This window comes from Rousettus aegyptiacus, unplaced genomic scaffold (assembly GCF_014176215.1).
Source record: "Rousettus aegyptiacus isolate mRouAeg1 unplaced genomic scaffold, mRouAeg1.p scaffold_m13_p_5, whole genome shotgun sequence".
NCBI lineage: Eukaryota > Metazoa > Chordata > Mammalia > Chiroptera > Pteropodidae > Rousettus > Rousettus aegyptiacus.
In genome coordinates, this window is record NW_023416308.1 from 34,958,278 (window position 1) to 34,985,993 (window position 27,716).

General features: G+C 49.6%; 4 protein-coding genes across 11 annotated transcripts in view; 3 read left to right on the plus strand and 1 right to left on the minus strand.

Annotated features, from left to right (window-relative positions):
• The first annotated feature begins 1,005 nt into the window (after positions 1-1,005).
• NLRX1 (NLR family member X1) lies at positions 1,006-12,335 on the plus strand. 3 transcript variants are annotated; one of them, XM_016139364.2, is made up of 11 exons: positions 1,006-1,252; positions 2,812-2,938; positions 3,517-3,586; positions 4,032-4,120; positions 4,682-4,798; positions 5,216-5,301; positions 5,676-6,497; positions 9,037-9,632; positions 9,904-9,990; positions 10,761-11,012; positions 11,474-12,335. In XM_016139364.2, exons 2-11 carry the CDS (start codon positions 2,869-2,871, stop codon positions 11,793-11,795), a joined length of 2,511 nt encoding a protein of 836 aa, XP_015994850.2. In that variant the 5' UTR covers positions 1,006-1,252; positions 2,812-2,868; the 3' UTR covers positions 11,796-12,335. The 3 variants fall into 3 exon arrangements, with proteins under 3 accessions (XP_015994850.2, XP_015994848.2, XP_015994851.1); XM_016139362.2 differs by having other exon boundaries at positions 4,682-5,301; XM_016139365.2 differs by lacking the exon at positions 11,474-12,335 and having other exon boundaries at positions 4,682-5,301; positions 10,648-10,888.
• Positions 12,336-12,447: 112 nt separating this feature from the next.
• PDZD3 (PDZ domain containing 3) lies at positions 12,448-17,321 on the plus strand. Of its 6 annotated transcripts, none has more exons than XM_016139379.2 (11): positions 12,448-12,815; positions 13,184-13,211; positions 13,321-13,472; positions 13,710-13,921; positions 14,180-14,369; positions 14,477-14,613; positions 14,871-15,075; positions 15,319-15,515; positions 15,614-15,841; positions 16,008-16,208; positions 16,454-17,321. In XM_016139379.2, exons 1-11 carry the CDS (start codon positions 12,800-12,802, stop codon positions 16,481-16,483), a joined length of 1,596 nt encoding a protein of 531 aa, XP_015994865.1. In that variant the 5' UTR covers positions 12,448-12,799; the 3' UTR covers positions 16,484-17,321. The 6 variants fall into 6 exon arrangements, with proteins under 6 accessions (XP_015994865.1, XP_015994868.1, XP_015994864.1 ...); XM_016139382.2 differs by having other exon boundaries at positions 13,321-13,394; XM_016139378.2 differs by having other exon boundaries at positions 12,448-13,211.
• A 100-nt stretch (positions 17,322-17,421) lies between these two features.
• On the minus strand, positions 17,422-21,745 carry CCDC153 (coiled-coil domain containing 153). The gene is given in 7 exon segments (XM_016139389.2): positions 17,422-18,137; positions 18,140-18,248; positions 18,520-18,650; positions 19,761-19,853; positions 20,373-20,492; positions 20,894-20,959; positions 21,381-21,745. Coding segments are annotated over 7 exon segments (615 nt in total). The 5' UTR covers positions 21,451-21,745; the 3' UTR covers positions 17,422-18,111.
• A 3,581-nt stretch (positions 21,746-25,326) lies between these two features.
• The window catches only part of CBL (Cbl proto-oncogene), a 96,325-nt gene continuing 93,935 nt past the window's right edge, over positions 25,327-27,716 (plus strand). Inside the window, exon 1 of the mRNA XM_016139367.2 lies at positions 25,327-25,845. Coding sequence (XP_015994853.2) covers positions 25,654-25,845 — 192 coding nt within the window. The 5' untranslated portion in view covers positions 25,327-25,653. The remainder of the gene's footprint in view (positions 25,846-27,716) is intronic.

A 27,716-nucleotide genomic window follows, 5' to 3' on the forward strand; every position in this document is an offset into this window, starting at 1 on the left:
GGCATATTTGCCGTTTTCCCTACTTCTTGGAATGCCCTTCTCTTCCCTAACTTATTTTTTTATGATCCAGGTCAAATGTCACCTCCTCTGCCAGAGGTAGTCAGTAACTTCCTCTCCCAGGCTCTCCTAAGCCTTCTGTTCGTCTCCAAAGTACTATCATTTGGGTCTCATGGAGGGGAGTTGCTATGGGCTGGTTCCTGAATACCCTGTTCTGGTTGTTCAGTAGTACCCCAATACCATGTGTTCAGTGAAAACAAATGTATAAATGACATATCAACAGTCTTCAGTTTGGTTGGAGAGTAGAGATCACACAGTCCTCTTCGCCACCTGGTGGAACTCTATGCGTTCCCTGTTGCACAGCTTTGTTCAGTGCACATTGCACACCATATTTGCATGTGGAGGCATGCCCTGGCTGTGGGTGGTGGGTGGCTCCTCCATCAGCTACATTGGAAGCAGAGGGATGAGGGTGGGGGCTTTGAGGACCAGGAAGTCCCAGGGCTAGGCCCTAATTGAACACCAGACAAGAAGAGCAGGTTGGGGTGGGAACTGTTTCTCAGGCCCCATTCTTTCTGCTTCCTTGACTAAAGAAGTGACCAAAAGTTGTACACAGAGGTCTGGAGTCCGAAGAGAGCCAGGTACAGAAGAAAGGACCCAAGAAGGCCCTGACTCAGATCTCTGCCAGGAGGTTGGATGAGGAGTAAAAGAGGCGAGCAGAGGGAACAATAATCTGGGAATGGGTGGGTGCCTCAGGGAGGCTCAAGGGTGAGGTAGGAAGATCCAGGCCCAGGATTCCAGTTCTGGCTCTGTCGCTTCCAAATTGGATCATCCTGCGCGAGTCACTTCATCTTTCCAAACTGCAGTTTCTCCTGTAAAATGGGCATTACAACAACCCCCGACTGGGAGGTGGTCAGTGAGGTAATTGGAAGGGACTGGCGTTTGGTAACCTGCAGAGGGCAGTCCTAGAGGCGGGGCCTGCCCGGATTGAACTCTGTAGCCACGGAAGGCGGGGGCGACGCAGGAACAGATGGGGAAGTAAGTCTCCGCCCCGAGCCTGCTCTCCCGGGCATCCGGCCCCTCTCTCTCCCTGTTCTCCCAGGACCCCGAGGACCCCGAGCGCCTGAGTTCGTTCTCTCCCGTACCCACTGCCAGGGCTGGATGCCAAGGCGGGCAGGCAAGAAGCGCCGCGCCGGGGCCTCTGGGAGCAAGCGGGAGACGCCGGCGGTCAACAGACTCCCAGCCTCGGCAGCCTCGGGTAAAAAAGCCTAGTCAGCTGAGTCTCCCCTCGCCCTGGGCTGGACTGCAGCGCGCAGCCTAGCAGGGCGTGACGCAGCAGGGCGGAGGTTGGCGGGTGAGGCGGTGCTACGCAAGTGAGGCGGGGAGTTCGTTCGTGACCCCGGACGAGTAGGACCCAGCTGGTGCTGGTGCACTGAGTGGTGGGCATTCTGGCAGGCTCTCCCCGTGGGTTCTGAAGCCAACTGGAACTAGAAGAGCTGTTTGGGACTTAGTTTGGGGGGAGGAGCACTGGGCCTGTGGGAGCACATCCCTTGTACTTTTACTGCTGAAACTTCTTTTTTAATGCCCTGGAGACCTGGGGTGATCGAGGAAGCGTTGGCCTCACCACCACCCCATTCCCTCCATGAGTCCTTTCTTGAAATGGCCCTGGATCCAGTGGCCCTGGATATGATTTAATTGCACTTGAGCTAGTTTCCCTAAACTTCATTAGCTTTCCAGGGCTCTCTCTTAATCTTCTGGTCCTTGGGACTCCTGCTCAGAGTGCCAGCCTACCCCTTTACTGGTTGGCCTTGCTAGCAGGTGAGCCCAGCAGACCCAGTTCTTGCTAAGTGTGCCCAACCTGTAAGGAGCCACATCTCTAGAGACCAGGTGCCAAGTAGCAGCACACTCCTTTTAAGGGAGCTCAGATCAGGAAAGACTTCCCAGGAAAAAGGACCTTAGAGCAGGGTCTTAGGAGGTTGGGTATGATTCTTTCACAGGGGGCAATGTGTTGTGGTGCCATCAAATCTAAGACCCACGGAGCCAATTGAGATGAATTGTGAGCCTTTATTAGCCAGCCTGTGACTGCAGGGACAATGCAATAGGAACAGGCTGCCAAAGCACTGAGAGGTGGAATCTGTAGGACTGTTCCAACTGTGAAGGAGGGAGGAAGGATTGAAGACAAAAGTCATATTTCTAATCCTGTAATTGTGAAGATTGCAGTGAAGTAACTAAAAGGGGAGGGGAATGGTGAGTTCAGTTTTACATGTGAAAAGCTTGAAACCAGGACAGGATATCCATGTGGAGATGTCAAGTAGGAAGTGCATTCATTTATTTATTATTTATGCCTGCCTCAAAAGCTGCTTACATAAAAGTCACAGAGAAGCTAAAATGATAAAACTGTTAAAATTCAGCTAAAAGGACCTGATAGCGAGGGAAAAAATGCAAAGGGGAGTGTATAATTATTACTGGAAGATATTGGCTCCAGAAAGCCACTGAAAATGAATATAGGACTCATCTGAGTTTTCTGGCAGCCAAGCAAAAAAAAAAGATACCTAAGTAAAGCAGTTCACTAGGCTAGAACTCAGGAGAAAAGTTTCCCAAAGCCTCAGGGAAGAGGCAATAGGTAGTAGGAAATAAAATGGGGATCACTTAGGTGAGGGATATAGGAGAAGAAGTGATCTGAAGGCCAAGCCAGGGCTTTGGCAATGCTGACTTAAGGAAAGTCTGATGCTCTCCCGGAGGAGAGCTTTGCATAGGAAGGTAGGTGTGGGGAGGTGTTGGGTTGTGTGTGATCCATTTATACCATTATTCTTTCAGAGGAACAGGATAAAGGTTGTGTGCTAAATCACCTGGGCTCTGACCTTCTCTCCTACCATGAGGTGGAACCGCCCTTTGCCCAGGGCCTTTTGGGGCCCTGGTCTGGGAAGAGCATTCCAGCTATCAGGTAAGCGGGAAGCAGGAAGCAGGAAGCAGGAGTTTCTGTTTCTACCTTTCCCTTCCTCTTCATATACCAGATGGTGCCTCCCAAGAGGGCAGGGATCCAGACACCTGATGTGCTAGTCTCAGCTCTGTGATTCACTAGCTGTTGGCCTTGGACAGGTCACCTTACCTCTCTGAACTTTCATTTTCCCATCCTAAAATAAGGAAATCAGACTAGGTGATCTTTGAGAGTCCCTATAGTCATGTAAGTCCAGGAACACTGGTCTGATTTCATTTCGTATTCAACAAATATTTTTTTGAGTGCCTGCTATGTGCCAGACCCTGTGTTAAGTTAAGTTCTAAATATATAATTGTGAATAAAAACAAATGTGATCCTGCTTTCATGGTGGGAGAAATGGAAATAAATGTTAATAAAATAATCACATAACAAAATTTAAAATTGCATAATAATGGCTACAAAGGGATACTATATGATACTATGAGAGCAAGTAATGGAAAATTTGATGTAGATATGGGGTCTGCGTGTTGATGAGGAAATCTGGATGGGATCTGGATGCTATTTCTTCTCTTTTCTCTCTGTAGATGAACGTATCCCTTTCCTGATCCATTGGAATTGGGCCCTTAAAGGGGAGTGTCCCCTGGGCCCCCCTAGGTGAGAGCTTGGTGTCATACCTTAGAACACATCTGAGCACAGCAGAGTAGCCTGAAAAGAGTCAAGACTTGGAGAGAGCCGAATCTCCTGGGGGGCGGGGGTTGGTCTCCTGGAGTGGGACGGTACAGTCAGCTACCGGGCTTAAGAGGAAGTTGGCATACATCATCTACAGTACAAGTCACAGTTGTCAGCCAGTGGGAGGATCTATGGGAAGTGGGTGGGGTCTGGCAGTGAGCAGCCTGAGTGCTAGACAGGCAGTGATGGAAGGCCGGAGGGCTAAGGATGAGACTTTAGTCCCTAAGAAGGATGTGAGAGTCAGAGAGCCTCCTCTTGGGTGTTCAGGATTGGGTCTGGATCTCAGGAAACCAGAAGTTTGTTAATGCAGAGAGGCTTAGAATCTAAGCCTGTAACCAAGCCCCAGCTCATCCCTTCTTCTTGCTCCCAGGGCCTTTCTACGCCACCACGGAAGCTCAGTGGGCAGTGGTCCCCCATCAGGGAGGCATAAACAGTTGTTCTGGAGCACCTCTGCAACTGGTAAAGAGATTGGTTCTTCAGTCAGCCTAAGGAGAGGGGCTGGCTGGGATCTCAGTGGGAAGTGGGATGGGACAGAGTCCTAGGGGAAGAAGCAGGCAGGAAGAAGGAGGCACAGAGAACTCACTGTCATCACCCATCAATGGGCTCACCTTCCTTCACCCTATCATCAATATGTCCATATATCCCTTCCTGTAACACTCATGCAATGCACATGTACTGTGTACAAAGTCTTGAGAGGGATGTACTATCCCTACCTTCAAAATACTGGGTCTAGAAGTCAGATGAAGATTGCATGCAGATATAACAGTGAAACCAGTCAGCCCAGGCACAGCATCACTCATCCCATGGCTCCCCACTTTCTGCCTCAGTGGTTCTGAACTTTTGGACACTCTGTGTTTTCTGAGGGAGTCCTTCCTGTATGCCTAGCACCATTCTGGGCCCCAGCATCTCCTGGTGCCATCTTGACTCTGTAGCCTGACCCTACTACTATCCTGACTGGCTCTAAGCTCTTATATATCCTGGCGCCTTTCCCTGACACATTATCTTTGCCTTCCCATCCAGAAGCCATCCAGCGGCATCGCCGGAACCTGGCTGAGTGGTTCAGCCGGCTTCCCAGGGAAGAGCGCCAGTTTGGCCCGACCTTTGCACTAGACACAGTCCATGTGGACCCTGTGATCCGTGAGTGCACCCCTGATGAGCTGCTTCGCCCACCTTCGGTGCTGGCCCTGGAACATCAGTTGCCCTCAGCCAGGCTCCCCACCCTAGCCCTGTCTCAGCTCTTTGACCCAGATGCCTGTGGGCGCCGGGTGCAGACAGTGGTTCTGTACGGGACGGTGGGCACAGGCAAGAGCACACTGGTGCGCAAGATGGTCTTGGACTGGTGTTATGGGCGGCTGCCAGCCTTCGAGCTGCTCATTCCCTTCTCCTGTGAGGACCTGTCATCCCTGGGCCCTGCCCCTGCCTCCTTGTGCCGACTTGTGGCCCAGCGCTACACACCCCTGAAAGAGATTCTGCCCCTGATGGCCGCCACTGGGTCCCGCCTACTCTTTGTGCTCCATGGCTTGGAGCATCTCAATCTTGACTTCCGGCTGGCAGGCACAGGGCTTTGTAGTGACCCTGAAGAGCCAGAGGTGCCAGCTGCGATCATAGTCAATCTGTTGCGCAAATATATGCTGCCTGAGGTAGGTCGTCCCCTGCCTCTCCCTGCCATCTCTCCCCCTGATTTGCCACCTAAGGATTTTTGTGTCCTGGGCCCACATGTTTATTGGGTAGGAGTATAGGCCCTGGGTTAGTTCAAATCGTGACCCCTCCACTTCCCAGCTGTGTGTCTTTGAGCAAGTCACTAACTTCCCCAAGCTTCTGTTTCTTTCTCCCCTTGAGTTGTAATGATCAAATGAGATAACTGCATACAAACTGCTTGGCATAGTGACTTGGCTCATAGTAGGTGCTTAGTAATTGTTAAATATAATTTTTATCATTTTCATCCTTGAATACTAGGGAGTGAGGCAGTCAGGATATCAAGGTCTTTCTTAACCCTCAACCATGTTCTACCCAGGCCAGCATTCTGGTGACCACCCGACCCTCTGCCATTGGCCGTATCCCCAGCAAGTATGTGGGCCGCTATGGTGAGATCTGTGGTTTCTCTGATACCAACCTGCAGAAACTCTATTTCCAGCTCCGCCTCAATCAGTCAGACTGCGGGCACAGTGCTGGGGGTGTAGGTGTTTCAGCCACGCCAGCTCAGCGTGACAACCTGGTAGAGATGCTCTCTAGGAACCTGGAAGGGCACCACCAGATCGCTGCTGCTTGCTTCCTGCCCTCTTATTGCTGGCTTGTCTGTGCCACCTTGCACTTCCTGCATGCCCCCACACCAGCTGGCCAAACCCTCACAAGCATCTATACCAGCTTCCTGCGTCTAAACTTCAGTGGTGAGACGCTAGACAGCACTGACCCCTCCAAGTTGTCCCTGATGGCCTATGCAGCCCGAACCATGGGTAAGTTGGCCTATGAGGGGGTATCTTCCCGCAAGACCTACTTCTCTGAAGAGGATGTCCATGGCTGCCTGGAAGCTGGCATCAGGACAGAAGAGGAGTTTCAGCTGCTACGTGTCTTCCGTCGGGATGCCCTGAGATTTTTTCTAGCCCCATGCGTGGAGCCGGGGCACCTGGGCACCTTTGTGTTCACTGTGCCTGCCATGCAGGAATACCTGGCTGCCCTCTACATTGTGTTAGGTTTGCGTAAGACAACTCTGCAGCAAGTGGGAAAGGAAGTGGCTGAGTTTGTAGGCCGTGTTGGGGAGGACGTCAGCCTGGTCCTCGGCATCGTGGCTAAGTTGCTGCCCCTGCGGGCCCTGCCTCTACTCTTCAACCTGCTTAAGGTAATAGCCCAGGACCCCAGGCTATCAGCCCCCTGCTCCCTATTCACCCCTTGCTCCTCTCCCAGAAGAAAACTGCTGCTTCATACATAGCTGTGAATCCTCATCTTGGTTCTGGTTTTAGATTTGGGTAATCTGGATTTTAGTAGTATTGGCGTATAAGGAAGAGAGAGAGAGAAGCCAAAAGGTTGGGGAAGGCTTGGACGCTGTGAATTTGAGGGTTCGGGGACTTTAATAATAATCTTACAACCATAAAATGGTTTTCTTTTGCAGCTCTCCTAGTCTTTGTTGCTAGGAGGCAGGAGTCACTATAGTTCAGGGTCCAGACACTTAATTGTATCTGTTACCCTCGAGGTGATTAGACTCTGGGAGTGATAACTCATCCTAACTGAATCAACAGAGACAGGTTTATAAAGCAGATGCCATTTTATTAATTTATACCAGGAGAATAAATGCACTGGTAATTGGCTTAGGACAGTCTGTCTGGGGTGCAGGTCCACTCCAGAAACCAAATTATAGGCCTGAGAACTGCTATGAGCAGAGCAGCTGTGCTAAGTTTTTGAGGAGAAGAAGGATCCAGTCTCTGCTGATGTCTGCCAGGTGCCTTATAAATGAAATACTGTTATGATCCTTTTTACAAATGAGGAACCTGAGGCACACAGAGGCTAAGGAACTTGTCTAAGATCACTTGGATAGTAAATAGAATAGCTGGGATCTGAGTCCAGGTTTCATGATTCTGAATCCTGTGCTTTTTGTGCCAAACTTTACTGATACTTTGTGGATATTACTGATACTTTGTGGATATTACCTTGCTAGGTAACCCTTGTCCCCTCTAGGGATGTTTTAGTAACTGGTCTTGAGGAGGCAGAGCCATGGTCGGTGCTGGCAAAATTTCAACAAGTTTTCCTTTTCATAGGTAGCAAAGCATAGGGTTAAGAATGAGGATTCAGTGATGCGGCTACCTGGGTTCAAATCCAGGCTCTGCCACATACTAGCTCTGTGACCTTGGATAGGTTGCTTAACCTCTCTGTGTCTCAGGCTCCTTATCTCTTAAATGGGAATAATAATAGAATCAATATCATTGGCCCAATAGGGAGACTAAATGTATTTATCTTCAGGGCCTGGCACCTAGTAAGTGCTATTTAATTGTTAAAAATAAAAACAGGCTCAGGCAGCCCACCCCTTCTCACACTATTACCTCTGACTGGGAGGTATGGCCATTGCTGAGGCCACCCCACCCCTTTGAGGATGTGCTTGCATTATTTGAATTGCAATGAGAGGCTGTGGTCTCCTGATGGGATCCAGAAAGCCCCTCCATTCTTTGATAGTGTACCAGAATTGTTAGCACCGCACTCCCAAGCCCTCTCCAAGGGAGGGTTGCCTAGCCAAGGACTGGTCTCATCTATTTCTTCCTGCTCCTATTGATGCAACCTCCCAGGGTGACATTTTTCTTACTCCATCCCCAGATTAATGTTGGGGGAGGGGCACTAAAACATCCATAGTAGGAACTTCACTTATAAAAAGTAAAAAACAAAACCAAATATTGGAGGAGGCACTGCAAAACAATCTCGTGGCTCACTGCCAGAGGAAGAAATACCGCTTTTCTTTTTAGTATCATTGCAAGGACAGGAGGTGATGTTGCAAACCTCCCAAACATTCATTTCTTCAACAAATATTCGAGTGCCTACTATGAGCCAGGCAGTGTGTTAGATCCTGAGGAAAAAACAACAAAACCCAGGTTTCTGCCTTTTTTGATGGTACAGTCTGAACACAAACATGTCAGATTAACCTTGTAGTTAAAAAATATGGTAAATGCCTGGAAAGCAAAGTTTCGGGTGCTGAGTGTATAATGTGGCACCTAGGTTGGAGGAATAAGGAAAGCCTTTGTGCAGGAATCGCATTTAGTCTGATTCCTGGAGGATTAGCCAGGAGGAGAATTGGGGGGTAAACACCTCAGGAAGAGTATACAGCTTCGAAGGAGGAGAAACCTTGGCACTGTTATAAAAGAGAAAGAGGGAGCGAGCTGCAAGGACAGAAGCAGAGTGAGGGTGAGAGGCCTGTGAAGGCACTGTGATTGGCAGAGACCAAATGTTGCAGGGTCTTGAAGTAGTGGGAGTGAATTCAGTCATCATTGTTCAGATGATGATGTGAAGGTGGTGATGTATTTATAACACCTAGCCTGGTTCCAAACTAACTGAATAATATATGCCAATTCCTTCCCACCGTCTCCTGGGCTTGAAAATGTATGGGGTGTTTGGGAAAAACAAAGAATTTATGTCTGAAGTTCATGAGACAAGTGTTGAAGGATGACTCTGAAAAGATCAAATTGGGACCAAATTATGAAGTTTTATATTTTGCACAGGCAGTGGCAAGCCAGGGAAGGTGTTGCCGCAGGGAAGTGGTATGATCAGATAAATCATGCTGTGAGTTCAAGAGACAATACAAGGCTGGAGCAGTTGGGGAACATGCACCTCAAGCTGAGCTGTGAAGCTGAGCAGGCACGTGGGAAGCTGCAGTGCCCTTGCCTTGCTTTCTTTCCTAGGTGGTTCCACGAGTGTTTGGGCGCGTGGTGGGTAAAAGCCGTGAAGCGGTGGCCCAGGCCATGGTGCTGGAGATGTTCCGAGAGGAGGATTACAACAATGACGATGTCTTGGACCAGATGGCTGCCAGTATCCTGGGTGTGGAGGGCCCCCGGCGCCACCCAGACGAGCCCCCCGAGGATGAGGTCTTTGAGCTTTTCCCCATGTTCATGGGAGGCCTTCTCTCTGCTCACAATCGGGCCATGCTGGCTCAGCTTGGCTGCCCCATCAAGAACCTGGATGCCTTGGAGAATGCCCAGGCTATCAAGAAGAAGCTGGGCAAGCTGGGACGGCAGGTACTGCCCCCCTCGGAGCTTCTTGACCACCTCTTCTTCCACTACGAGTTCCAGAATCAGCGTTTTTCTGCTGAGGTGCTCAGCTCCCTGCGCCAGCTCAACCTGGCGGGTGTGCGCATGACACCCCTCAAGTGCACAGTGGTGGCAGCTGTACTGGGCAGTGGAAGGCATGTCCTGGATGAAGTGAACTTGGCTTCCTGCCAGCTGGACCCTGCTGGGATACGCACGCTCATGCCTGTCTTCCTACGTGCCCGGAAGCTGGGGTGAGGACCTCATGCACAGGCATGAAGAAAGGAGAGGGTTGGAGGTGAAGAGGTGAGAAGAGAAGGTGCTAGGGAGACCAAAGGTACTGAGGAAAGACCAAGGGGTGGGATGGAGAAGTCTAGTATGGGTGGAGGTGACAGAGCAACAGAAGAGAGGGCAGTGTGGACTGCAAGAAACAGGATAGTGAGAAAGGGGCCCAGTGAGTGGGCAAGCTCCATACTGAACTCCTTCCTTGGTTTCTTACCTCCCCTCTGGCACCTTTTGTTTCAGTTTGCAACTCAACAGCCTGGGCCCTGAGGCCTGCAGAGACCTCCGAGACCTGCTGCTGCATGACCAGTGCCAAATTACCACCCTGCGGTGAGGTCCCTGGGAGTGGGCTGGAAGGAGGCTTTGGGCATTCCGATGGCCAGCTAAGGTCAAGAATGTGCCCCTTGACTCAGTATGCCTGGCACAGGCCCACCCATGGTGTAGTAAAGGGGGTAGGAATCTTGTCCTGTCCTGCCCCCTAGATCTAGTATAAGCAGTAGGGCAAGGGGGATGGGGTGAGATGCTACCAGCAACAGGTGCTAAGAAAGCCTCTCATGTGGCTAAAATTAGCTTGGGGGAGGATTGGGGTGGAATAATACTCAGCCAGGTTGCCTGGTAACAGTGTCACTGATCTCCCAGGATTTTCCCTATACCTCACAAGGATGCCCCTAATGATGGGCACTCAATAGATGCTCCCAAAGTATTGACTGGTTTACTGGGGATCCAAACTTCTGGGTTCCCATTTTCTGGTTAGAATAAAGGAGGTGAATGAGGAGAGAAAAAGGGAGGGCGAGAAAGATGGGACAGCAGGGTCTGGGGAGGAGGTGAGACAAGGAGGAAAAAGGGAAATGGTAACAATGAAAAGGAAGAGGAGAAGGAAGTCAGTAAAGGAGAATGGAAGGAGGGAGATGAGAGGAGAAGCCAGCTTTCGCCCCATTCTCCCTCTGCAGTGTACCACACTGCTATTCTTCCATCCCTTTCTCCTAGATCTGCATTTCTCTGAGTCCAGGCTGGTTTCTGCCCCAGGCTGTGTACCCTTTTGGCCCAAGCACAGGGTGTCTGCCATGGGCCCTTATAACATGGGGTGCTTGTGGCCATAGGCTGTCCAACAATCCACTGACGGCAGCAGGTGTGGCCCTGCTGGTAGAGGGGCTAGCGGGAAACACCTCTCTGACACACCTGTCCCTGCTACACACGGGCCTTGGGGATGAGGGCCTGGTGCTGCTGGCTGCCCAACTGGACCGTAACCAACAGCTACAGGAGCTGAATGTGGCCTACAATGGTGCCGGTGACACAGCGGCCCTGGCTCTGGCCAAGGCTGCCCGGGAGCATCCTTCTCTGGAGCTGCTGCAGTGAGTCTTATTGCTTGCTGGTCATTGCCTTCTCCAGCCTGACTCTGTTCCCCAGCCTCAGGCTTCCTTCACTCTCTCCACTGTGCTTTTTCTACTCTAGGGGGCGGGCCTGGGCCTGTTCTCTCTTCCTGGCTTCTGACTTGATTCTTGTCAACCTGCTTCTGAGCCAACCCACCCTCTGTGATTAGCCCTTACCCTGCCCTGATTTTCTACCACCATTTTCTTCTATGGTCCTGGTGGCCCCCACTCCTACTGTCCCTGGTCCCACTAAATTCTAGTGTCATCCCTGTCTCCCATTGGTCACCACCGTCCATCTCTGGCTTATTGCAGACACACCCCATTACATTCCATAGCCAAGGACTGAGTTGTGAAACCCCCTCACTCTTTGTCCACCCACCACCCTTCTGCCCCTCCTTCTCAGAGCCTTGTTGAATGACACCTACTCTTCTCTCTCCTGCTAGTCTCTACTTCAATGAGCTGAGCTCAGAGGGCCGCCAGGTCCTGCGGGACTTGGGGGGCAATGCTGAAGGCAGTGCCCGAGTAGTGGTATCGCTGACAGAGGGGACAGCAGTGTCCGAGTACTGGTCGGTGATTCTCAGTGAAGTCCAGCGGAACCTCAACAGCTGGGATCAGGGCCGGGTCCAGCGCCACCTTGAGCTACTGCTGCGGGATCTGGAAGATAACCGAGGAGCCACTCTTAATCCTTGGCGCAAGGCCCAGCTGCTTCGAGTGGAGGGCGAGGTCAGGGCCCTCCTGGAACAGTTGGGAGGCCCTGGAAGCTGAGATAGTGGCAGCAAGCACCTAGCTGTGTGACCCCTGGCCCCAAGCCCTTTCCCTCTATGGCCTCCTGGCTTGCTTGTACTGCTACTTCTAGAAATATCCCTTCGGAGCTGGAGGCAAAGGAATGGGCATAGCTGTGCCAACAGCCCTCCTAGAACATCTCCAACCAGTGCTCTCAAGTCAGGAATTTCCAGGGTCATGGAACATGCCTCCTTTCCCTTGGGCTAGAAGGACCAGAGGATATGGCATTTTGGTAGCCAAATTGCCCTGTAGCACCACCATCAACCTTGCCTCTCTCTCCTCTCAAGGAGCTCTGTGCCACCAGGGGGTGCACTTCTTAGTCTGCCTTGCCAGGGATGTTACTGTCTAGTGTGTTGGAGGGCTTCTACCTCCTGCTTTTATGCTTTCTGTGGACCCCAAGTGGCCCGTAGCCACTTGCTCCTCAGGCTCATGTTCCCCTTCCCACAATGGTACCCACGTTTGGTGGCCCTGAGGGGCATGTGTGCCAATTGGTGCTATTAAAAAACTGTATCTTCCACCTAACTGTGGCCTCTTCATTGCCTGGTACTTTCAAAAAAGGGTACTTTATTGGTCATTCTGGTTAAATTACTGACCACTTTTTGTTACAGGTGGTTCTTAGGTACTAGGTTCAGAAGCAGTGAGGGCTGGGGGTACCCATGAGGAAGATACTGGTCTGCTGTGTGGGGCTGTAGGACTTCCGTCACTCTGTTCACACGTACTTACCCCAGGCTTGGACAGTCAACTTTCCTCTGCACATATGGGGAGCTGGGACAGCAGCAGAGTCTCTGGAGGAGTTGGGACCCAGGGATTGGGGCAGGAGGAACATGTGTGCTTCCCCAGGGTTAAGACTCTCCTCTGTTAACCATTACCCCACTGCTTCCAAGGCAGCGTCTTCAAGGAGGCGGGACATGGGGGCGTAAGTGGGAGGGTCAGCTGGTTTCAATGGACCTTGTCCCTACCCTGAGCACTGAGTCCTTGATCCACCTATGGAGTCAGCCGCAGGTAGGAGGCCGGGAGAAATCCTCTGGAGGGAACTTTAGGGCTGTCAGAGGGCAGATTGGTTGGTTGAGGTTTTAGGACCAGGTTTTAGGGCTTAGAGCCTTGTTGCAAATAGACTGGAATTCAGGAGGGGAGGTAAGTTGATATGTCAGTTTTCCTGGTCCACGCCCTGTACTGATATGCTCAGATTTCTGCGCCATGGCCTGGGAGGAGGGGAAGAAAGGGGAAGGGAAGACCCTTTTGGAGCAAAACAGAGGGAGTAAGTCCTGAGTTTGGGGGTTCCCCTAAGTTCTTTGAGTTAATAACCATGCAAGAGGGATTTGGGGAGAGGCATAATGCGCCTCTCTTCCCCTCACCCCTTTGCCCAGCAGATCTCCAGGACATGGCCTCATTACCTCTGTAAGTAGTATACTATGAATGGTTGGGGCAAGGGGAGGAGAGACTTGATGGTGGGGAAGCTCTTTAGCTGCTGTTAGCACTTCAAGTAGAGTTTGGGGCCTCCTTGCAGGAAGTTTGAGTTTAACCCGAAGCTGGGCATTGATAATCCTGTTCTGTCCCTGGCCGAAGACCAAGACCCCTCCGGTAACTCCCTCACCGCCTGGGCAACCATTCCTCTTCCCCAGAGACATCAGGGTTCCATGCAGTACTCCCATCTCCTTGGTAACTACTCGCTCTGCCTCCCTCTGAAAACAGCCTTGGTTGGTAGTAACTGTGGGGCAGAGGAGGGGGCTGGGCATTTCCTTCCATCCTAGCCACTCTGCCCACACAGTGTTTGGCCCCACTGCCCAACCCACATGGTGCTCTATCAAGGGGACAGGATCTGCCAGGCACAAGTTGACTTGTACTTGGGCCACATTCCTCCTCCTCCACCTTTTGTGCTGCCTACCTCCCCTCCAGATCTCTGGAGCTTAGAGCGGCCTCGATTCTGTCTGCTAAGCAAAGAGGAGGGCAAGAGTTTTGGCTTCCACGTACAGCAGGAGCTGGGCAGGGCCAGGCATGCGGTGTGCAGGGTGGAGCCAGGCACCTCTGCCCAGCGCCAGGGCCTTCGGGAAGGAGATCGGATCCTGGGGGTGAATAACCATATCGTGGAACATGAAGACTCTGAGGTGGTAAGGTTGGGCTGGGATTCCCCATGGTACAGGAGAATGTTCCATAGCAACTCAGGGAGAGAGAAGCTGGGGTCATCTCCCCAGGTATACAGGGATAGGACCCAAGCCTCAACCTCCCCCACATCCCAGGATTTAAGGGTGTCCAGGTTGGAATAGTTTACTGAAGGCATCTGGAGAGCTGATTCACATGGTGAAAAATGTTGGTTCCATCGGCAAGAGGGGCCGGCTCCAGCCTCACCAGATTTGTCCTCTGTTTAGGTGGTGCGCCGTATCCGGGCCAGTGGTCCTCGGGTGTTGCTGACGGTTTTGGCGAAGCATGTGCATGATATGGTCCGAGTTCAGCAGGGGAATGGTGCCCGCCTCTGTCCTACTCTTGGCCCAGGGGTCCGGCCACGGCTGTGCCACATAGTGAAAGATGAGGGTGGCTTTGGCTTTAGTGTCACCCACAGTAAGCTTAGAGGTTCAGGAGGGAGGTCAGGAGAGGAATCTCAGCCCTGCTTCAGGTGGCCAGCAGACTAATACTTTTTTTTTATTTTTTTATTTTTTTGCTTCCAGAACATCAGGGTTCTTTCTGGTTGGTCCTGAGTACTGGAGGAGCAGCTGAGCGGGCAGGGGTGCCCCCTGGGGCCCGACTCTTAGAAGTGAATGGGGTCAGTGTGGAGAACTTCACCCATAACCAACTCAGCAGGAAGGTATGGCTGCCTGCTTCCCCATTCCTCCTCTACCCTTCTGGGCCTGGGGCAGGAAGCAGACTCCTCCACCAAGCACCTAATGCCCTGATCTGAAACTTGTACCTCCATCATCATCCTTTTCTTTACTGTTTGTGCTAGGCCCTTCTCTCCCCTACCTTTAGTGCCTCATTCCTAGGCCTGGAAAGAGGGGCTGTGAGGAGGTGCCCGCCTCTGCCCTCCCAGGTAGTTGACGCTGAGGCCCTGCTGGGTCCCCACAGCTTTGGCAGAGTGGAGAGCAGGTGACCCTGCTTGTGGCAGGGCCAGAGGTGGAGGAACGGTGTCGCCAGCTGGGAATGCCTCTGGCTGCACCCCTGGCAGAGGGCTGGGCACTTCCCACGAAGCCCCGCTGTCTGCACCTAGAGAAAGGACCCCAGGGCTTCGGGTTCCTGCTCCGGGAGGAGAAGGGCCTTGGAGGTCACCTTGGTGAGTGGGAGTCCTGGGGTGGGTAGGAAAGGTGGGCCTTGGAGTGGGCACACAGTGTACATATGTGTGTGGAAACACACACACTTCTCAGTGCACATGAGTGGTGTCCTTGTCTGAGCCCCAGCCCTGGGTCACCTTCCCCTGCGTATCCCCCCGGGCAGTCCCCCAGTTTGCACATGATGGCCTAGGCTGGCATTGGGGGTAAGTGGGGGAAGAGCAGTGAGGATGATGTCTATGTCCCAGGGCAGTTCCTGTGGGAGGTGGACCCAGGAATGCCAGCTGAGAGGGCCGGGATGAAGGCTGGAGACCGGCTGGTGGCTGTGGCTGGGGAGAGTGTGGAAGGGCTGGGCCATGAGGAGACAGTTTCCAGGATCCGGGCACAGGGCTCCCATGTCTCCCTCACTGTCGTCGACCCTGAGGCTGACCGCTTCTTCAGCATGGTGCGAACTGAGGGACAAGGGTTAGGGTGGGGGCAGGAATAGAGCAGGGCTCAGGTGGAGGGTGAAGCAACAGGTTTGTTTGATCTGCCTCCTTCCAGGTTCGCTTGTCCCCGCTCCTCTTCCTTGAGAGCACAGAGGCTCCTCACTCTCTCCAGGATACCTGCTTAGCCTCTCTGGTTGAGACAAAGGACCCTCCAGTTGAAGATACAGCTGTGCCTCCTGTCCCATGTGGCTCCCGCCAGTGCTTTCTTTACCCCGGGCCTGGCGGTGGCTATGGCTTCCAACTCAGCTGTGTGGCCAGTGGGCGATGTGTCTTCATCTCCCAGGTGACTGATACCTCATGGGCCATGGATCCTATCAATATTTACCTCCTGATGAGTCTTCCTCTGGAGCTCTTACAGAGCCTTAGAGCAACCAGAAAAATTTTCCATGGTGTTCTGTGTTCTGTATCCAACCTTTCCACACCCTTCCTCCCACCCCTGATGCCACCAGGTAACCCTAGGAGGCTCAGCTGCCCGGGCAGGGCTGCAAAAGGGAGATGTGATTCTGGAGGTGAACGGGTATTCTGTGGGTGGAGAGAATGACCTGGAGAGGCTTCAGCAACTGTCTGAGACTGAGCCACCCCTGTGCCTGAAGCTGGCGACCAGGTCTCCACAGGGCTTAGAAGCTTGGATTCCCCCAGGGGCTGGAGAGGTGAGGAAGAGACAGGACTGTGAGCAGCCAGAGTAGGGCAGAGGAAAACCAGAGAGGTGGGCAGAGCAGGAGGGCTGCAGGGTAAAGCATGGTGGGGCACACTGATTGGGACTTTAGCCATAGTAGGTGGGGACAGAAGGACCCATGGAACAAGTTCCATTCCTGGGCATTCCAGTGCAGGTGGGGGCAGGAAAAAGGGATTCTTCTAGTCCGTGAATGACCTTCTCCTTTCTCTCTCTGCTTAGGACTGGGCTGTAGCTTCAGATCTGCTGTAGCACTCTCCTCCCTGGCACAGACCTACCCACTGGCTTTCCTGTCTTCACTCTCCAACCTGAGGTGGTAGGAGCTGATCTACTCTCTTTAACCAGAAACTGGACCTCTAGGACTCTGCACAATCAATCACAGGCTTGCCCAGGGTCTCCCTTCTCCCTTCCTTTCATTGGGCCCAACTCTCAGAAGAGGGTATGGTCAGAGGCCTCAGGTGGGCCCAACAGGAAGCCTCCCCTTTGACTTCAGGGGAAGCCATGTGGGAGCTTTGTGAGCAGTGCCCTAAGGATGAAATTCTGCCTAAGATGAGTGGTATACTTTTGTGGTTTATAATAAGTATATATTTGGTCTTCATACGCATTCCTGGCACAGAGTCCCTAAAATCCTTGGAATTTTCTAAGTAATAAGAATCATTAAGGGTTCTTTTGTTATTTGTAAAAAGCTCCTTTATCCACACCTAATTTTGTTGATGAGGTGACTTTTGGAAGCACCTAAGGATTCGGGGCTGGTTGCCAGGGGAACCAACCATGTGCTTAGAAGGTTGGAACTTTTAGCCCGCCCCCCACCCCACCCTGGCCCCCTGGGAGAGGAGAGGGGCTGGAGGTTGAATCAATCACTAATGACTAATGATTTAATTAATATGCTTATATAATGAAGCCTCCATAAAAATCCAAAAGGACTAGGTTCAGAGAACTTCCAGGTTGCTGAACATGTGGCGATGCTGGGAGGGTGGCATACCTGGAGAGGGTGGAAGCTTCCATGTGCATATCCTGCCCTAGGCATCTCTTCCACCTGGCTGTTCCTGAGTTGTATCCTTTATAATAAACTGGTAATGGAATACAGAAACTGTTTCTCTGAGTTCTGTGAGCTGCTCTAGCAAATGATAGAACCTGAGCAACCTCTGATTTATATAACCAGTTGGTCAGAAGCACAGGTGACAACCTGGGTTTGGGATTGGTGTATTCTGGCACTGAGTCCTTAACCTATGAGATCTCTAGGTAGATAGTGTAAGAATTGAGTTAAATTGTAGGACACCAAGCTGGTGTCCACAGAAGAGTTGGAGAATTGCTAGGTATGGGGAAAACCCCTCCATATTTGGTGGCCAGAAGTAAAGTAATACCGAGAGTATTGTAGTAGAATAGAGAAACAAAGAGTTTTCCCTTTTTATGTGGGCTATAGGCCGGTTAGGATCGAAGCCATCTGGAACTTGCCTGAGGCATGACTCCAGGACTCTGAGATGTATTGACAAGGGTTTGGAGACCAGTTACACTTTTCCTCTGTGGACACCTTAGGATTGTGGGGGCTGGTGCCTGGTCACTGTTGGTCCATCATAGAAATGGCCTTTCCCCACAAATCTGGCTGCCTGTATTTGTGTGGGTGGGGGTAGAAGGCAGTGGTTCAAAGAGACCAAAAAGACCCCAGGCCCAAAGGGCAGGACCCACTTTCTCTAGGAAAGTTGAGACCTTGTCAAATTTCTCTTCTATCATTCAGCCTTCAGGCTAATGGGTCAGCTCAGAACCGAGATGTTCTCATGAGAGGCACTCACCTTTGCCAAAAAGCCACCCAAATTTCCACTGACTTCTATATCAGGACGGCTTTATTGCTGGGGCCTCAGAGAGCCCCGGAGACTATATGCTTACAGCCTCAAAGATCCAGGGGGTTGAGTCCAAACTGGCAGAGCTGCTCCTTGTGCCTGGCTTGGAGTCTCAGCATAGCCTTATCCCACTGAGGCTTGATGGCCCTCAGCTTAGCCAAGAGCTGGTCTAAGCTGTCCTGTAGACACCAAGCTTTAGGCCCCAGGAAGGGAGAGGGCAAGGTGAGGGGTGCCCCAGGTTGGTCTGTAAGCTCTCTTTACCAGTGTTTCCTTAAAGTCCTTATCCTTAGTGGGTGGGCATGGTTTCATTCCCTGGCTGTCCGTCTCTCAAGATAGAGCAGAGTTCCCTGTGGAGATGCTTCTCCTCTGTCATTGTCACACTAGTTGGGGTTTATGGTGATGGGGGAATGATGAGTACTGGGATGATTGGCTTCAGAGGGTGGTGCTTACATGTAAGATTTCCTCATACTTGGCCTCCATATCTGCTACGTGGGTCCGAAGCTGAGCCAGAGTCTGGTCCCGCTCACTGAGGGCCTGCTTAGCCTCTCTCTGTGCAGCCTCAGCCTCCCTCTGGCATGTCTCTGGGGAGGTGGAGGGTGAGATGGGGTGGGGCAGAGGATGAAAGAGGACAAGATGGTGACACTCTACCCTTGAACAGAGTCTCCAAAGTAGTACTCTCCAGAGTACCCCAAAAGTAGAACATGAATGAGATCATTCCAGACTCCCCCAGGGTTGTCAACTTTCCCAAAATCCTTGTGAAAAATTGAAATACCATCATGGTGTAGTAAAGACAGTAGCAGGCTTGGGACAAGAAATCTGGGTTTCAAATCTGGTTGTCACTACTTGTGTAACATAGGGCATGTTTCTCTCTGAGCCTCAGTTTCTTCATCTTTAAAGAGAAAATGTCACATACTTGTAGGCTTGCTGTGTGAGTTAAATGTGATAATGTATGCGAAAGCACCTAATATATAGGAAGTGCTCAATAAGTATTGATTTCATTTAAATTTGAGATAAGGCAAAGATTAGGAAAAGAGCTCAGGGTCTGCATGGCAGATAAGCAACTCTTGAATAACAATAGCCAAACAAAAGCAAAATATTTTAGAATAAGTAAACTTTGAGGCCAAAATAATGAAAAATCTTGTGTGCCATTCTAACATATTTCAACTCTATCCTGAAACCAAGAGGGAAGAAAACAATAACTTCCTGTTTTTTAATGTTTGCTTATTTGGATATATTTGCTTATTTGCTTATTTTATTTTTCATTTATTTAGCAAATAGTTATTTCAGGTCTACCATGCCCTAAGCCTTGAAGATGTGGAAGTAAATAAGTTAAATATTTTCCCTTAGTTTTGTTGTAAAAATCAGCTAAACTAAGAGGAAATACGTTTTGCTTATGAGAGACATGGCAGGGGTAGGGAAGAACTGGATTCGGAGAGACTATTGAGAGGGGGAAATGGGGTGAGAGACTTATGTCTTCTCTACTTAGGACTTTTTAAAAATCTTAAGATGACTTAAGATTTTTGGCATCCTGAACCCTCTGTTCCAATCCTCAGAGGTGGAAGGGTCAATGGGGAAAATGAGACAAGAGCCTAGATTGCAGTCTTCTAGAGAAGGACCTAAAGTCCACCCCTTCAGGTGGGACCCGCTCAGTGCTATTTGGAGAGAAAGGGCTTAGAGGGTGGGAAGCCTACCTAGTTGCACCTGAAGGCCCCTCACTTCTTGCTCCAGCTGCCTGCTGCGAGTTTCCATCTCCTCCTGCAGGGACCGGCACTGACGACTCATCTCTGTGATGGGGGCAGTGGGCAGCCACAGACCCAGTGGGGATGGAGCGGTGGAGAAAGGGAGGGAAATAGTAGGTGTGGGACTCTGCTTGGTCCAATGGGACAGAAGTGTAAAGGCCTTCTTGGTTCTCATGGTGATTCTGAGGAGCTGGGTGACCCTGAAAACCTGGGGAAGAGCTAGGAAACCAGATCCTCTTCCCCCATGCCAGCTCAGGATGGGGATTGTAGCCCTTCTCCCTGCTCACTCCCATGGGTTGAATAAGACCAAGGCTATGACTGCATGTTGTAACCCATAAAGCATCAACAGTGTGGCAGCAGGCACCCTGGAAGGTCCCTGCCTGGAATCTTAGATGCCTTCTTTTCCTTCCTTCAGATTCCTGCCTGATTTATGCTGTGCTGGGAAGGCTGAGACTAGGCATGGCAGAAGAAAGTCCTTCTTGTTTCTCTTCCTTGTATCCTCTGGCCCTCTTGGTTGTCTTCTTCCAGGCCACTGTCTCTTGCCTACCTGCTTGCATCACACACCTGAAAATATGGCCTTCCCTTCACTTCGAGCCCCTTCCAGTTCAGCCTCCAGTCCTTGCAACCTTTGCTTCAGCTCTTCTGCAGAAGCCTTGGCTCGGTGGGCCTCATCCCTCCGCAGAGCTGTGAATAGTGCCAGAGCAGCTCTCAGCACCGGCTGGGGACCCTACTAAATAGCCCCCAAGGGCTTGATGGGCTCTGCCCACTTCTGAAAACCTGGCAGTAGGTTTTTAGACTCTAATTCTCATTCTGGGTTTATTTTCCCCGCCCCTCCCCACCCCCTAGAATCCCATGGGCTCTTCATTACTAAAAAGCAAAAACTCCCTCTAGTTTCTGGATCATTAGCCCTCACTGTCCACCCCTTCCTTACAATCCTAATTCATGATAACCTTTCTACTACGAGATGGTTAGAGTAGAGGTCAGCTTAGCCCCCCCACCATAGCTCCAACCCTCCAAGCCTCCAAGGATACAGAAATGCCCCTTTGGCCTACGTCTATCATCCCCAGAGCTTCCATCCTTCTTACCCAAGCGGTCTTGCAGCAACTCCTTTTCCAACATTGTCAGCCTGTGCATGGATTTGGCCTCCACATCTGCCCTGGCAAGTTGGCAGAGCCTCAGCTTATGTTCTCAGACTTCCTTACTCTCCTCCCATCCTCATCCCACACTTTGGACTTTCTTCCTGCAAGAGATCTGAGGACTCTAAATGAGGTATCTCTGATGGCAGAATCTACTGAGTTCACCACTGTGTCCTCATTGTCCAGTAGGTTCTCAAAATATGTGTAATGAACATGTAAGGAAGACAGAGCCAAAGGGTCTCAAGGGAGGGTTGGGTACCAATTTTCCCACTTTCCTAGCTCCTTGGACCCTGCATATGAGGAAGTGAAGGAGGAGGGTCAAGAAAGCTTCGTCTTGTCATGCAGAGGGCAGAATTTTCTCTGGAGCAGCTCTGCTTGGTCTTGGAGACAGAGCATGGAGAAGCAGGGGCACTCACCTCCAACCACCCTGACTCACCATTACCTGCATTCTTTTTCTTCTTCTGTGCCCCAGCTTTCGTCCTTTTTCCTTTGGTCTTAGGTGGCATCTTCTTGCCGTCCTAGGGGATAAAGGGGATTTATATTTAGGTCTGGATGTGGGGATGCTTTCCTGATCCCTAGACTGAACGAGGAATCCCAGGAGAGTTAGAGTTCTAGTCTCCAAATCTGTCTCTTATACTTTCTAGAAGCTTCTACACTTGATCTCCTTGGAACCTTAGGCAAGGCTGAGGTCAAGGGGAGGATGGAGCTGTTTCTATCAGTCAGGATCTAAGTACAGCAATCACTCCTCTCAACCCTCTTTTGGAAAAAATAAATCTCAGTACTTGGTCCCTTCCCTCTTCGCATTATCCTTACCCTGACTTTTCCTTCCTATAGGAGTCTCTTGCCTCTGTTGTGTCTCCCTGGGGAATGACCCACTCATGGGGAGGGGCAGAGAAAAGGCCAACCAGCTAGGAGCTTGAGGAGGAAACTGGGTTTCTGGGAGCCAATCTGAGGTGGCAAATTTCCTTCAGGGGCAGGACTGAGAACTGGAAGTTTGGGTTTCCAGAGACTACATGTAGTCCAGGCAACTAGGAAACATGGGAGTTCATGGAAAGGTGGAATGGGCTAAGTATAAAGCTTAAAATACCAAGGTCTCAGAGGGCCAATTCTCTCCCAATCCCAAAGTCATTCACTTCCATGTAGCACTCACTGCCAGCAATTGGAGACTTATATATGGCATTTACACTTCAGAAATAATGTCGTTGTATTGATATAGAGGAAAAGGACTGATGGTAGCCATTGCAGATAACTTATAACCCTAGGTCTCATTAGCAAAATGACATTATTAGGCTTAAAATTGAAGATCCCGTCAGGAAAGCATTTTATGGGGTATGAAGGAAATAAATGCAGGAGAAGGTAGATGAGAGAGTTTCTCACTTGAGAGAAATGAGACACAGAGGAGAGGTAGATGCATGGACTCTAGGGTGCTGACCAAGAGGGGTGGATGAGTAGAAGCAAGGGTACTAGTTAGAGACAAGAGCTGTGAGTTCTAGTCCCTCCCTCTGGATATGTAAACTTCGGCAAACCATTTAACTTTGTTCAGTCTCAGTTTTCTGGTCTTTAAATCTTTGATTTTGTAAATCCTGAAAGCCCTGGGTTTTAACCGAGGGTTTACAGGGCTATTTTCCCTCATGGTGACTTTAATTTATTCCCTCTCTTCTCTTATTCCCTTATGTGTTTGATTTTTACACTAGTGCTGAGAAACTACTTCAGCTCTGGGCAATATTGATTGGTTGGGGCTCCCTCTAGTGGACTTGCTTGACCGTCTCTGGAAGTCTCTCAAATTTTCCTATTTAAATTATTTATATGGCAATGTTGGAGGTGCTCCCTCTTAGGGATACTTCCTGAAGTCATGGATGGTTGGAAAAACAAATTTAGGAATGGGAGTATGATGAACAACTTGCCCTTGATGGGAGCCGTGTCATCTCTCTGCCACCTGAATCTCTAGGCACCTTACTTGCTATAATGAAAACAGCAGAAACTTTAGGACTCTTCCCTTTGTGGATTATGGGAACCGCAGACTCCTTCTTTAGCTATTTCTATCTCTATCCCCTGCAACATTTTTGGTCTGTTGTTAGGAGCAGATCTGAAGAAATAGAGATGAAATCTGGGAATAAAAAATCCTTCCTTTGGGAATCAGGCAGATTCATGTTGATTTGTCACCTTCATGACTGCAGGGTATTTCTCTGACCTTTTGGACATTTTACAGAGTAAAGAAAAGAACCAGGGTGGTCCTTCCAGGTGCTTACAGTTCTGATTACCTCAGATAATCTTCACTTTTTCCAAACATGGAGAGTACTTTTTTTTCTTGAAGCATGTTTTTCATTTATTCTTCCTTCAAAACCCTCTCTCCCTGCCTAGGAATGCAGTAGAAGATCCTGTCCCAGTTCTTCTAAGCTGGAAGCCTGTTTGGAAATGTTTTCCATGAAATGATTAGTGTCTCCATTTGCTGATGCAGAGAATGACAAATTGAGGACAGAGATTACAAAATACAAACAGTATATCATGCCTCAGAAGAACATTTACTTTTCAAATATGTTCAGTCAACTGACTTTCAGGTGCAGAATGAGGATGTGGTTTGGGGTGAAGGTGAAATAGAGTAAGAAAAGTGCCACATGTTACATGATGTGATACAAACTGAGTTAGCTCTAGAATAATCCAGGAATGAGAATGACATTGTAACCAACAATCCAATCCTATACTCCATTAAATTTAGCATTTGACTATGAGGGAAAAAAATACACTTGTGTACCTACACTGTGCTAGGTACTGTGGAAGACCAAAGCCAATAAGACAGTATAGCATAAATTAATGTGTGGTAGGTGTAAGAAATAAATAGTTATGGAAATTTAGAGGAGGGAAGGATTATTTCTAGCTGGAATGTCTGATAAGGAGGACAGTATTTGGGTAGAGTTTTTAAGAGTGGATTGGATTTTAATAACATGCTTTAGGACAGAGGGAATGCTTCGAATAATGATTATGAAAAAAGAATTGTGATATTCTGTGACTTGGTAGTCACTCGGCCTAGGATATATGTATCGGAATAGTGTAAACCTTCAAGGTAGTTAGGAATTAGATTATGACTGTTAACTTCAATCAGGAGAAAGGGAGAGTGTAAAGTTTTTTTGTGATGCTGTCAAAACTATACTTTAAGAAGCCTAGTCTGGTGGCAGGATGGATTGGAGGCAGCAGGACAACCAGTGAGAAAAAGTTTCAATTGACCAGGGAAGAAGAGAAAAGGAGGGCCTGCAACTAAGGCAGTAGCACTAGGGACGTTAAGTTTTGACCATAATCTAGGAGCTTTGCCCACATTTTTCGTTAGGAGAGAGTAATAACTCTTTCTAGGTAGGAACTGATTAAAGGAAATTCTACTGATAGGAAATGATAACGTTGACTTAAAGGCCACTGAATTGCAAAACCAGGAGGATGTCTGGCTTGAAGGGCCTTTGAGTTCACAGATATTTCTTCCCCTCTTACAGAAATACTCGATAAACTTAATTCCCTAATCTGTCAAGGGCTTTGTGGAAGAGCCAAGCAGGAGATTTAATGCCGAACTGAGCTTATTGACACACTAGGGTTTGCAAGCTCCCAAAGCTGAGGTGCAGAATTAGCAAATTAGGGCAGGGCACTTCCTTCTTTGGGAGGGAAGTTCCTATTTTCAGAGTTCTTCCAGCAGAACTCTTAGATTAGAGAAGTAGAAGTGACTGGGAACTGCATTCTGTTCTAATATTCCTCAGGCTACAGGTCTCAGTCAGAGTCGTTTTACAGTTTCTGTGGTAAGGGCCTGCTGCTGGTGACACCAGCCTGTGGTGCAATGCACTGAGCAGGGGAATCTTAAGTACACACTCAATTCCCAGGAAAGGAACTAGTGTTCAGAAGGCAAAGAAATGGGGAAGTGTTTTGTTTTCAGAGGTCAAAGGGCCTGGAAGAAGAACTCACGGCCTGAGTGTCTCAAGCCTTTCTGGGGTCTAATCAGGTTTGAACAATCTTCAGCATTTACACTCCTGTTCTTGGTCCAGACTTCGTAAGAGTTTAAAACCAGGGGGTAGGGAGGTAACTTCCCATTTTCTCTCACAATGTGAAGAAGCAAATAACTTTGAGCTCAATTTCTTCATTTGTCAGGAGTGGGGAAAAGACCTGATGTTTAGGTTCTCTTTATAGCTACCTGTCCTAAATGGTCCAATGGCCCACTCTCGCGGAGCGCCAGCCTACAGACCACAAGGAATATGGAGAGCTCGGCTTCTGCCTAGTGCGCAAACTCCAGGTTAGACCCCGCCCCTTCCTCACCCCGCTTCTCCGGCAGAGGGCGCAGGCGCGAAGGCTCCGCAGGGACCTGCTCTGGCCTGCCCCTGGGGGTAGGGACTCAGGGAGGCGGCGCGGAAACTTGGCCGCGGCTTTCCGGGGTTTTGTCGCTCTGGTGGGGGTCGCTCAGGAGGGGTCGCTACCAAGTACAGACAGGACGGCCCACTTTCCCAAGCTTGGCACACTCCTTCCGCCCCCGTGCTCGCGCTTTCTGAAGGGGCGCGCCCGCACGGAGCCGCCCTCCCAGCACCGCCCACTCCCCTCCCCGAGGCCGCCCCTCCCTCCGCCAGGACAGCCGGCGGCGGTGGCGGTGGCTGGGTGAGGCCCCTCCCTCACGCCCTCCTTTCCCTCGCTAGCAGCGGAGTTGAGCCGGCGTACGCGGCTGGGCCCCCAACAGTCCTCGGGCTATGGCTGGCAACGTGAAAAAGAGCTCTGGGCCTGGAGGCGGCGGCGGCTCCGGGGGCTCGGGCGGCCTGATCGGGCTCATGAAGGACGCCTTCCAGCCGCACCATCACCACCACCACCACCACCTCAGCCCCCACCCGCCCGGGACAGTGGACAAGAAGATGGTGGAGAAGTGCTGGAAGCTCATGGACAAGGTGAAAGGCCTGCGGACAACCCGCAGGAGCAGGGGTGGGCGTGGGCGGAGGGACCGAGGGAGGGGAAGGAAGGGACAGAGGAAGCTGGGGGAGGGGACGTGTCATGGGAGGGAGGAGAAGAGCTAGGGTGACGAGGCCTGGGGTGTAGGGGTCGTGGGTGTGGGGACGAGACCGGGAAGATGGGAGCCAGCGGTGGGGGAAGGGCTGAGGCGGTTGGGAGTGGGCAGACGTTGAGGTGGTGTGTTTGGGGTAGCGAGACAAAGATGGGGTGGGGGCTGGGGTGAAGCTTAACTGGGTAGTCACCAGGGCGGAAGTGTAATGGGGGAGCAGAGTTTGGGGCTCTGTGCAGGGTATAGGGATGTGGGTCACGGAATTGGCCCCGGGAGATAGGCGGGGGATGAGAAAGAGTGTTTGATTTACCGGCTAGGGCTGTTAGCTGTTTGAGGAGTCGAGCTCTGACTCGTGAATTGAATTATGTTTATGGCTTCTGATAAAGAGACCTGGGGTTAGGACAACTCCGCAGACAAACTGCGCTCTGGGTAATGGTTTAGTTTTTTTCTCATTAAGATGTAACACCAAGATAAAAGAAATAAGAATGTTTAAATGGGTCAAGGAAGGAACTTTGCTCCACATCTAGCATTGGCTCAAGTTTTTAAATCCTCCACAATATTGGATGTGATCCTTTGCTGGTGCTTAGATAGGCACTGATTAAACCACAGGTTCTGGTTAGAACTATTATCTTCCGAAAGATGTATTGACTGAGTATGCTAAGCAGCAGATTCTGACTTCTTCCAGGACTTCCTCCTCACACTGGTTTTAGCTGGGTTTTACTTTTTGTAGCGGACCTGCCTCCTTATTCCAGGACCTGACTTTAAGCTTGTTCGATGAGCTTCTTTGATTCGCCCTTTTTATAAAAAAAAATTTTTTTTTAATTAAGTGTGAAAAATAACGCCTTTATATTTAGCCACTTAAAGTTTGGCATTTGGGTGAATTTTACTTCCTTACAGTGTATCTATGTAATCAAATATACTGGTTAGTCCCAAGTACTTAGAAGTGTTTAAGCAGTCAAGTGATTTGTTCCAGAGAATTCAATACAATATTTCATTGATATTTTTCACAGTATTAATAACTTATTTTCGCTAAATTCATACTGCGGATGAAAAGTGATAGAAGGATCTAGCATATTAAAGAGAATGATGTTATTTCCTCTAGAGTAAAAAAAAATTTTTTTTGATTACTCTCTCGTCTGAGATTCCTCCTCTAAAGTTCTTCATGAATTGTTTTGGATTAGAATCAGCTAATAAAAATGATTATGAAGCACTTGGCAAATTTAAATGTGCTATATAAATGCTTAATAAGTCCTGTGTGTAAATTAACTCTCCTGTAGTGCGTAACAATGGTTTCAGAGCCACTTTTTCAGGGCTAGTTTTTCTCATGTTAAATTATTGGTGTTGTAATTAATGTTACAGGTATTTTTATATGTTGAGTAAATTGTAGTGCTCATTTCATTATTAGAAATTGTAATAAAACTATTACAGAAAGTTAGGCATGTAAAGGAAACTTTAAATGCTTTCGTTTCTTCTACAAAATATTGAATGTGTTCATTGAATATGATGTTTGTAGATTTGCATTTTAGAGATTTACAGTTAGGACCAGAAAGGTTCTCCTGGAATAGAAAAAAATATTTGCATTTCTAATTAGTTTCTCATATAAGACATATATATGCAGTATATCAAAATTGTATTTATTAGAGATCTCTCTTGAACAAAAACTTTTCATCAAACTTTTGAGTCTAAGGTAATCCAAATAATATCCCTCCTTAAGTCTTATTTTTCATCTCTTTAAAATATGTGTTTTGAATTTTTATTTCT